General features: G+C 34.8%; 1 protein-coding gene across 1 annotated transcript; it reads right to left on the bottom strand.

The window, feature by feature from the left end:
- Positions 1–741: 741 nt before the first annotated feature.
- Positions 742–2,611, bottom strand: LOC149175958 (dormancy-associated protein homolog 3-like). The gene is made up of 4 exons (XM_089422984.1): positions 2,339–2,611; positions 1,484–1,672; positions 1,230–1,353; positions 742–1,120 (listed from the first exon to the last, which is right to left on the bottom strand). The coding sequence occupies exons 1-4, from the start codon at positions 2,457–2,459 to the stop codon at positions 1,096–1,098; spliced, it is 459 nt and encodes a 152-aa protein (XP_089279110.1). The 5' UTR covers positions 2,460–2,611; the 3' UTR covers positions 742–1,095.
- Positions 2,612–10,835: the final 8,224 nt, after the last annotated feature.

The following is a 10,835-nucleotide window of genomic DNA, read 5'->3' as shown; positions in this document are numbered from 1 at the left end:
TCTCATCTTTATCATTTGGAATACTTTAGAAAATATCACTGGGAATATTTTCGAAATCTGAGAGTGCCGTCATATTTATCATTTGGATTATAACGGAAATTTGGAAGTACTGTTTATGATGTGGAATATAATAGAAATTTGAGTTCACGGTTAATTTTATAATTGGGAATATTTTAGAAATTTGTTTTTTCAAATGTTTCAAATATATTATTTTATTTTAACAATCAAATATATTTTTAATTATAATTATTAACAAAAAAGAAAAACAGAATATATAGAGCATACATAAAAGTCATTAAAAAATATGCCAAGAAAGAGTATAAAAACATTTCATTTTATAATGCGAGGCTTTTAAAGACAATAGGGACAACAGGGAAAGTCAGATATTCTGGTAACTCAGAAAAAATCAACAAAATAAAAATTTAATCTGTCTTATAAATTATCTTTAACCTTTTAAATGTTAAAATTTTCTTTTAAATTCTCTTAAACATTAAAATAATTTATTTTATTTTTTTCCTGGTTTAGGAAAATAAAACCCAAATTAAAAAAAAATTTGAAAAAACCAAGAAGTCAGGACTGCGGGCCACGCTCAATGTGCGTAAGACAGAGCAAAACAGTAGATATTATTTGCTTTTGCGCTATCAATAGACATTAGCTATTTTTTTTATCAATTGAAAACATGTATTCAGCTTTTCTAATATTAATAGAATTCTGAAGTTATTTTCTTCCCTGAAACAAAAACTAGTAGATACTATTTGGTTGACATGATTATAGTGCCTGCAATGCAATGATGCAATCAAAGAAGAAAATCGCAATAGAGATCGTTGTATTTTTCGTGAAATTATTACAATTAGCCAATGGACCTTTATAGATAGTCACATTCGCTCATGTACAGTAATTCCGTTATAGAACTGTACAGATTGCTCAGGACTGAACAAACTTTAACTATAAACTATTTACAAAAATATATTCGCATTCATCTCGAACTCTGCAAACCCTCTGTACAACTCGGAGATGTATTCTACTCGTGAGAAAGTAGTTGCCATTATCAATGTTCAGACAATTAACAGTGCCCCCGCAGACAGAAAAGAATATTCAGTCGCCACTCCTCAGGAGTACCCTGCAATGTTACAATTGGAAGTATCAATTATCGCTACAGGTAACCCTTATTATTACCCCCCCACACACACATATATATATATATATATATAATTGAAGGAAAGACTGACCAGTCATAACCGGTGGCACTTCTGGGTTCTTTCGGGGATTTCTCAGATCTCTTCTTCGCAGCACCAGGAACGTTATTGGTGTACTTATTACTTCGCCATGGACTCTCTCGTTCCCGTGGTGTCACTGTCAAACAATATTCCCAATCCATTTATGAAAAATGCAGTGTACTCTGATTGACTAATTACATAGTAAACAATAAGAAAGAAATCCAGTGATGCCAGAAACCGATAAAAAACAGATCAAAGCTACATACAAGAAGATGGCGAGATTGGGGGGCTTGAGGCTGCCGGGGAAAGGGGAGTATCCAAAGAGAGTGAGCGATAATGACTAGGAGACTTAATAATGATGATACTCTGCGTTACTTGACTCTTCTCATCATTCGATCGCTGGAACTCTGCATTAGCTCTGTGTTCCGTCAACTTGCGTAAAGCCTCTTCGGCCCCTGCAAATAATCCATCACCAAACATTAACTAACTTCAAATCTCCACGAAACCAAACTCTATGCCACGAAATCGTAAATAAATATTTTAGACCCAAAGAGACCGGATACTTTCACTACACTATCCCTCGTGTCTGTAATACATCACGAAGGCAATTTACAGGGAACTGTTTCAGATCCATCATTTATGGATACATTTGATATTATAATTAGTACTAACCCAATTCTCTCAATCATAGAGTATATTGAATATTAGGACTGACATAATTCCATTGAGGGAAGTTAGGTACAAATAGAGATATAGGAATAAATCTTTGTGGGTTAATATGGATCTGTGCTGTAGGAGGGGCAGTAAATCATTGTGACTCAATATGGATTCATGTTAGTCTAAAAGTTAAATGGATATTTAAAATATAGATACAACTAGTATGTTTAGAGATAATTAATCTATTTTAGACTTATAATTTTTTTCTCAATAAATATATCAATCACATACCAATTTAAAAAATTAACTAGTTCAAAAAATTCTTTCAAAAAATTAGGCCCCAACAAACTCTTAAACACTACCAACAAACTCATATACATAGACCAAGTAAAAATTATATTTTAACGGTATAGAATCAAGCTCAGATACAAAAAAACATCAAACCTTTATAGAAAGCAACAAACCTGGCGCAAAGGGAGTTGCCATGGCGGAAATAGTAGAACCAGTCTTCCTGAGTTTTCCGAGGCCATTCTCGGGGCGAGGGCCTGCTACAGTATCATCCCAGAGCTTATCCAACAATCCCATTACTCCTACTCCTTCCTGTGTAACAAAGAGATAACAGTAATCGGAATTTGTGATACCCAAATTCCCTTTTAAATGGAATCAAAATGACACAGATCGCTTAGTGCTGCTGCTTCTCTACGAAAGAGATCTACAGTTTTATTCATAGATTTCGCGATCCCAACTTGCAAACGGTTGACGAAATCGATCACCTTATTAGGGTAAATGTTACCGTTGCACGATTGACAGCTGACCTAATCTCAGATTCCATTGCCTTCGCGCAATTGGAAATAGGGTGTTTGCGATTCTCTCTGGCTCCCTTTCTACCTCAAACACATTGACGCGTCAGCAGATCGCGATATGTTTGCGACAGATAAATCTAATGGAACCCGCGTGATCCCAGCACGTGATGGCAGTATGCGGACTTTGGATTTTGTTTCCGATAGGCTACCTGGATTTAAGGCCTTGGGTGGAAACTAAGGAGTCCTGTTCGTGTCTTGGGAGCGTTTTTGGCTCAATATGATTGGCTTAGGGATTTATAAGGTTAAAGTGAATGTATTTCTTATTATTATTATATAAATTATTATTATTTAATTTTAAAGTTATGATTAAATTAGAGATTATATTGGTGTCGAAGACTTTTTTGTTTGTGAGAGAAGGGATTTATTATTACTTATTGATTTGACTCGTTTCTAAGTTTATTAAGACATACAAATTCTACCTTTCTGGTTTTGAACTTATAAACTCTTAATAAGGAAAAAAATTTATTACTTTGTTTAAAAAAATCTATAAAAAATGGAAAATACTTGAAAATACTTATACTCGATTGATTGCCCTTCATTGAAGGGATATTAAAATTTCTTATCTTAATCCCTTCATTGAAGGGATATTAAAATTTCTCATCTTAATCTGGTGAATTCATTGCTAATAGTGAACATAAAGTGATGTTTAATCTATACATCTCAAGTTGAGATCATGGTGAAAATAGATATTTAAACTTGATACAGTGGCAGAAATACATAGGAGAGAGAAAGCTCTAAACAAATCCAAAATAGGTATTGAGAAGTACAATTTTAATTTAGAATTTATTGTAAAGAAGGAAGAAGCTATACTCAATTATATGTATGTAATATTCGAATGAGAAATACAATTTTGATTTAGAATTTATGGTAACGAAAGAAGAAGTGATACTCAATTATATGTATATTATTATAAACATAAATACCCAATAAATTATCATTACAAATATTTATAAATATTATAAAAGAAATTAAAACTTTCATTAAAATTGAAAATGTGTATATGAAAATAGAATTGAGAGAAATTTTTATTAACAAATTTTATAGTGATTTCATGTTAATATTTATTTTGTATTTGGTTAATACAAAGCTCAATCATTTTTTAAATAGTCTTATCCTATTATTTTTTTAGTATACTTAGAGTTACATGTTCTAGGACTAAACAACATTGTTTAAGAATTAGAAACAGTGCCCAAGTAAATCTAAAGGGTATAATTAGATGACTCTATTAATGGGGGATTTTATGATGGTGTTTTTTATAATGGTGAAAATAATAAGTCTTAGAAATATTTTATATAATTATGAGAATCATAAAGTTTTAGGTTATAATAAATAATTTGACAATAACGTAATTAATAAAATAGTTTTTTGCAAATGAATGTATTAATTTTCAATGTTAAAGTGATTTTTATTTAATTACTAGATGGTTCACTCAAACTTCTCATTTCCAAAATATGATGTTTAGGTCATTATATGACAATGTTAAGCATATCAATGTTAAATTTAACCATAATTTTTTTCTTATATTTTTAGTGAACTTAACAACGCGATGAAAAATTATCAAAAGAAAGATTACAAAATAAAAAAGGACAAAGTTTAACAAATTTTATACACTGTTTTTCTATGTTCACTCTTTATAAGTTTCAGTATTTTAATTCGATGTTTTATGTTGGATACATTGATATGGTTGAATTCAAAATATTTTTGTGAATATATAATACAAACATTTTGTTATGCATATAGGTGTGGTTTATTTAAAATTAAGATTTACAATTTTTTCATTCTTTAAAAAACAAAAGTGTATGGATGGTCTAGATCTAATAATATAAGAATTTTTTTAGCCATATACTCAATCTAATAGATAAAATTAAATCAAGACTTTCTAAACAGTTTTTCTATTTCAAAAACTATGTAGTGTGTGTTTGAGACCTTCACTCTATTCTTGTATTACAAATTCTCAAGGTTGCATAAATTAAAATGAAAATTCTCAAAGTTACATAAATTAAATCTATGATAGATTAAATAGCACATAAATATTTTGTTGATCATCCATATTTATCAACCCTTTTTAGATGTGGTTTATTAAAGAATAAGAGTTACAAATTTTCCATTCTTTAAAAAATAAAAAAATAAAAATGGTCTAGATCTAATAATTTAAGAATATTCTTAGTCATATACACAATCTAACAAATGAAATGAAGATCAACAGTTTCGAAACAATTTTTTTATTTTAAAAACTATACAATACGCAATATCTTTAAAACCTTCCAATATATTTATATTACAAATTATAAAATTACATAAATTAAATAAATAATAAATTAAATAATACGTAAATATTTTCATGATTATTCATATCACTCATTTTATATGGCTCATAATTAATATCTATTTATAAATATTTACTTCTAAATTTTTATCAATCATCACCACTAAAGCATATCAAATCATCAAATCATATCAAATTTTCTTGCATCAAAAGAAAAATCATTATTTTGTTCTACTAAATAACAACTTATAATCAAAATATATATCCTTATTAAAATTATGCGAAGAGGGCCTTATATATCCTTATTAAAATATATTGTTGCTATCATAGTTGAAATGCGTGTCTATTTCCAACTAACCGTTACTATTATCTTGTTTGAAATGAAACCGCCACTATGACTCCGCAGACACTCAAGGGTGTCGTTCGAAAGAAAACTGTTGGATTTTATCAAAAAATTCCATACAAATCGTTATTATTAATTCATCTAAACTCAAAGATTGTCACTTCAAAGAAATGGCTGGATTTATTTTTCCACATTACCCCAAAGAGACGCCTCACTCTCCGCAGCCATCCTTTTTAAGGAAAGAAAGCACTCTCATTTTTAACAGTGGGAATATTTAGAAATTATTATCAGTAATGAGGTAGTTTAATGGGTTATAATTTTGTCTCGAAAATTATAGAAATTCTGTTAAGATTTTAAAAAATTTTAATAAATATTTTTGGAAATTCAAGTTATAGTTGTTAAAGTTCAAAATTTTGGGTACTTCAATTTTTTCTTTTATAATGCTGAATCTATTTTCACCATTAAAAACCTATTCAAACATTCCTAAAATTAAATTTATTTCACCATTCCAACATAATTTAATTGTGACGTTTCTAGACAATTCCTTTAAAACAATTTAGAAATTTGAAAATATTGTCATCTTTATGCTATGGAATATAATAGAAAATTGAGTCAACCCTTGTATGTTCAACACAGTGATAAGGTAAGTTCAGTGGCATCTAGGGGTGTCTCATAGGCCTTCCTCAACCCACTAGCATTTCACTTCCCTCCCTTTTATTGTAGTCAATTTTCGATTCAGAGTTAGGGTAGAATCACATTCCTTTTGTCATATTGTTGGGGTCCTATTCTGCTCATCAGTAGTAGTGGTCAGTTATTTTGTTCGTAGGTTATACATGGCATCGCAACAACAACTCTTTGCTCGACGGGGTGGAGCGACAAGGGCATCCTCCTCTAGGCACATGTGACTGCTTAGCTGGGATTCAGTGGTAAATTTCTTTGAGGAAGCTCCTTTGGAGGTCAAAAAGGAAATCCTTAAGTTGAAAGCCAAGGAAGTTGGTGACTGTTATTATTTCTAAGATTCTGAAATAAGCAGAGGCAACCTCAAATGGGTACCGGATTCTGGAAAATTTAGGAAGAGACGACTCCATTGTCTTCACTCAATCACTCATCATCTCCAAGTGAAGACACTGCTTAGCATGGTTATATGTGATAAACAAGTCGATAATTACAATCTCTTTACAAGCCAGCAAGAAATCAAGTGCATCATGCACGACATTAGATACAATTTGGACTACATAGTGGTAAGGTTGACTCGAGTGAAACAGTATATAGCTTAGACTGTGATACTCACTCCAATGGAGATGAGGAGGGAGATGCACTAATCAATGCATTTCCTCTCAACACTATCAATGCCAATACTATCTTACTGGAAAACAAGTCCCATGATGTTGGCTCTCCGGATCATCCGTTATCATCCTTGACTAGTATAAGTTTTTCTCAAAAATTTATCTTGTGTGATGTCCTTATGCTAAATTTAATTATCTCATTATTAAAAAAAAAATAACAAAGTCAAATGTGAATATTTGGTATGAAACACCTTAGTCTTTGGACCAAATGAATCTCTACTCTTCCGTTATCAATCAAAATACATAGACACATTTAGGAATATATATAGATATATAATTTTCTCAGTAAAAATAATTACAATCAATTTTTTTGCTGATGAAATAATTACAATTAGCTAATAAACCTTTTCAGATAGTCAAATTCACTTTATGGAACTGCACAGATTGCGCAGCACCTAAGAAACTTTATAACCATAAAACTATTTAGAAAAACATATTCATATTGATCTCGAACTCTGTCAACCCTATGTACAACTCGGATATATATATAGAAAGTAGTTGTTTTTGTTTTTGTTTTTTTTTTTTTTTTTCCACAGAAAAATCGAAACTTCTATTGATATAAGAGGGTTACATAGCATATGTAGTGCATTGTCATTTCCCTTTTTTCAGAGAAAACCATAAGCAGCTGTTTGTAGGAAATTTCAGAAATTCCACCCTACAGCCCTGTCAAAACCGATCTATAATATAAAAAAAAAAACTGTGGTGTACCCTACCCCCGGCTTCCATATAGGAAAACAGCTGAAAACGGAGTAGATGGAAGCCCACAACAGTAAAAAAAAAACCAGTGAGTAGACACTATGTTGGCAGTAAAGTTTCAATATCAAGTACGTACAGGAGCTCAGGCCTCCAATATGAGGAAAACAGCACTGAGTCCCACTGCAGTTTGTACATATACATAACAGTTTTAACAACAAATTATACAAGAAGAAAAACTAAGGACTAGAAGGAAAGAAGAGTTGTTGGCTGCTCCCGAATTATGCAAAAACAGGAGGAGCAAGTCCCCTTGCCACCCCATCGACCACTTCTTCTACTGACCATGCGCCCAAAACCTGCTAAGTGCCTTTTTTAGAAAGGCTTTCTGCTTCTGTGTCTCTTTCCCTGTAAATGTGACAAATTTTTAGCTCAGAAAAACAACTTTTAAGATGAATAATTTCAGCAAGCAAGGGAGTTAAAAGAAAATTCCTGCAAAGATGCATTCCATTGGCCCACTTGATTGAATTTAGAGAGTCCCCAAATATCTGAGCCTCTCGCTCATTGCGCAAAGAGAGCCAACAAAGAAGCAAATGTAAAGCTTTGAGCTCAACAAAATTATTTGTTCTGATACCAAGTCCAATGGAGGCTTTGAGGATGTTCCCCGAGGGAAAGTGTATGACCAGACCAGCGCCACAATTCTTGTTTATATCTGAGGCTCCATCGAAATAAGCCCACGGGATAGAGCCCTTTATTTCTTCTGCCTGAACAGGCCTGATACTCTGAGAATTGGATGGGAATGGTATGCTTTCATATATGGACACTCCTTCAGCTGCTAATATGGCAATGGGGAAGAAGGTGTCTTTGAAAATCCAGTGATTTTTGGCTAGCCAAATTCCCCAAACAACCAACAGGGGCAGCGATATGACTTTATCATTGGGAGCCTGCTGCCACCAATTATTCCAAACCTCAGGTATCTCCCCTTCCTCCCAACAGAAGGGGACCTTAGTCAATCTTAACATTTCATTCCAGAGGCTTTTAGAGAAAGGACAGGCAAGGAAGATATGCTGGAGGGTTTCCTCACTCTCCTTACACAAGGAACACCACCCAGGACCCATTTCCCCCTTTTTTGGAGAAAATCCCAAGTAGGTGCTTTCTTTTGAAGAACACACCGGAAAAACAACCGAGTCTTTGTTGGCCCTTTCAATTTCCATAATGGCTTGGCCCACCAGTTTGGCTCCTCCCACCCGTTTTGAGACATAAGCCAATCATATCCCTTCTTTGGAGAGTAGAAGCCAGTTTGAGAGAGCACCCATCTCAACTTGTCTGGCTCATTTGAAATACGAATATGAGAGTTCAGCAAACCTGCGCGAAAGGCCCCCCATTCATCATGGCATCTTTCGTCTAGAGCGAGAGCCTCCCCTGAAAACCACTCTTGCCGCCAGATAGATGAGTTTGCATTATCAGCAATTTGACTAAGAGAGAAGAGACCTCTGTTGTTTAGGTGTTCGAGCAGATCTCTTGAGAGGGCAAAGGTGTCCGAGCAGCCCACCCACAGGTCCCTGCCTAGCCTTACTGATCTACCGTCACCCACTTTCCATGCCAAACCTTTTTCAATAATCTGTACAGCTGCCACCAAAGCTTTCCATACCACAGAGGAGTTCTTTGATGATTTGATAGGCTGTCTGATCCATTCCAGAGGCGAGACTGGGTCAATATACTTTCTTCTAGTGACAACAGTCCAAAGATTGTCTGAAACTATCAGCCTCCACGCTAGTTTAGCAGCTAATGACTGAGAGAAAGGAAACAAGTCCTTAATCCCCCATCCACCCCATATTTTTGGTCTGACAATTTTATCCCAAGCAACCCAAGGAGAGACGTGATCCTTCTTCTGGCCAGCCCATAAGAATCTGCTACAAATTTTATTTATTTTCAGCAGAATGCTTTTTGGCACCCAAATGAGACTGGCCCAGTAGACTAGAATAGCCAACACCACAGATTTAATCAAAACTAGCCGGCCTGCCCTTGACAGCCATTTAAAACTCCAATGTTTCATTCTGTCCTTAATTTTTGCCAAGAGTCAAATCTAGTCTTGAGCCCTGTAGGAGTCAGGCTTAAGCATAAACCCGAGATATTTGAACAGATCCTGAAGGGACTTTGCTTCAAACAATAGTAACTCTTTTACTCTGTTTACTTCGAGAGTTGAGAGTCCTTTTGTAGTGATGGAAGATTTCTGTTCATTTATGACCAGATCCGTGGCTTTTAAAAAAAGGTCTAAAAGCCTTTCAAGACAACAGCAGTCCTCCCGAATCCCATCACTAAAAATTAGAATATCATCAACAAAAAGAAGGTGGGTCACCCAGATATTAAGCCCAGCTTCTATCCCTTTCAGATCACCCTGTCTCTTTGCCACTTTGATCATTAAACTTAAACCTTCTGCTGCTAGCAGGAACAACAGGGGGGAGAGAGGGCATCCCTGGCGTAGGCCCCTTTGCGGGTTGAAGAAGTCCGAAGCAGCACCATTAATCAGAACTGCAATTGAAGTCGAGGTAACACACACCATGATCCATCTTACAAAGTCATGCCTGAACCCAAGATGAGTTAGGAGAAGCCTTAGATACATCCAACTGATTCTGTCATAGGCCTTAGAGAGATCAATTTTGATGATGGCCCCTTTTTCCCAGCTTCTTTTAAGGCTGTGAAGGGTTTCCTGGGCAACACCAACAACCTCGTGAATTTGTCTCCCATCCAGGAAACCGAACTGTTCCACAGAAATGTTTTTGGAGAGGAAAGGTTTCAACCTGGAGGCAACGATCTTAGCAATAACCTTGTATAAGCATGTGCACAGTGAGATGGGACAGAAATCATTAAAAGAGGAAGGGTGGTCCGACTTGGGAATGAGGGTCAAGAAGGTAGCATTGAGAGGTTGGTAGACCAAACCTAAGACCCTAGATTCTTCCACCACCGTAGTCAGGTCTTCGCCCAAAGAATCAAAGAAGTGGAGGAAAAATTCCACAGTCCATCCGCCTTGTCTCAGACTTTTCTCTTTTTGCATCAATTTTAGGGTAGCTTCCACTTCATCCTTCGAGACCAGAGCCATCAAGAGATCATTTCCTTCTTCTTTAATGAAGCTTGGGAAAAATTGAGCTACTCTTATAACTTCAGCAATTGATGCTTCTGTTGGGGCTCTAAAAAGGTCTTTGAAAAAAGCTACCCCAAGAGAGGCAAGCTCTTCAAAAGACTGAGCCTTTCCCCATTTGCTTTTGGCATTTCCCAGATGGTATTTAAATTCTTCCTTCCTTTAGCATATTGCTGGAAAAATTTTGAGTTCTCATCCCTCGCTTGGAGCCAGATAGCCCTGCTCTTTAAATGCCAGCTTTCCTCCTTTACTTGAAGAATTTTCCTTCTGGTTGCTTCAAGCTCCCGGATTTTGTCACGAGAGTCCACGGTGGC

Source organism: Pinus tabuliformis, chromosome 4_1 (assembly GCF_031772625.1).
Source record: "Pinus tabuliformis cultivar Carrire ecotype Pingquan chromosome 4_1, CPIR1, whole genome shotgun sequence".
Lineage (NCBI taxonomy): Eukaryota > Viridiplantae > Streptophyta > Pinopsida > Pinales > Pinaceae > Pinus > Pinus tabuliformis.
The sequence above is the reverse complement of the archived record's forward strand: the minus strand, read 5'-3'. Positions and strand labels throughout refer to the sequence as shown.

Excerpts from the sequence above, each read along its gene's own strand:
- LOC149175958 (XM_089422984.1), bottom strand. The coding sequence starts at position 2,459 with ATGGGATTGTTGGATAAGCTCTGGGATGATACTGTAGCAGGCCCTCGC. Across the intron at positions 1,673-2,338 it reads GGCAACTCCCTTTGCGCCAG|GGGCCGAAGAGGCTTTACGC; the intron begins GTTTGTTGCTTT and ends GATTATTTGCAG. Across the intron at positions 1,121-1,229 it reads AGTGCCACCGGTTATGACTG|GGTACTCCTGAGGAGTGGCG; the intron begins GTCAGTCTTTCC and ends GTAACATTGCAG.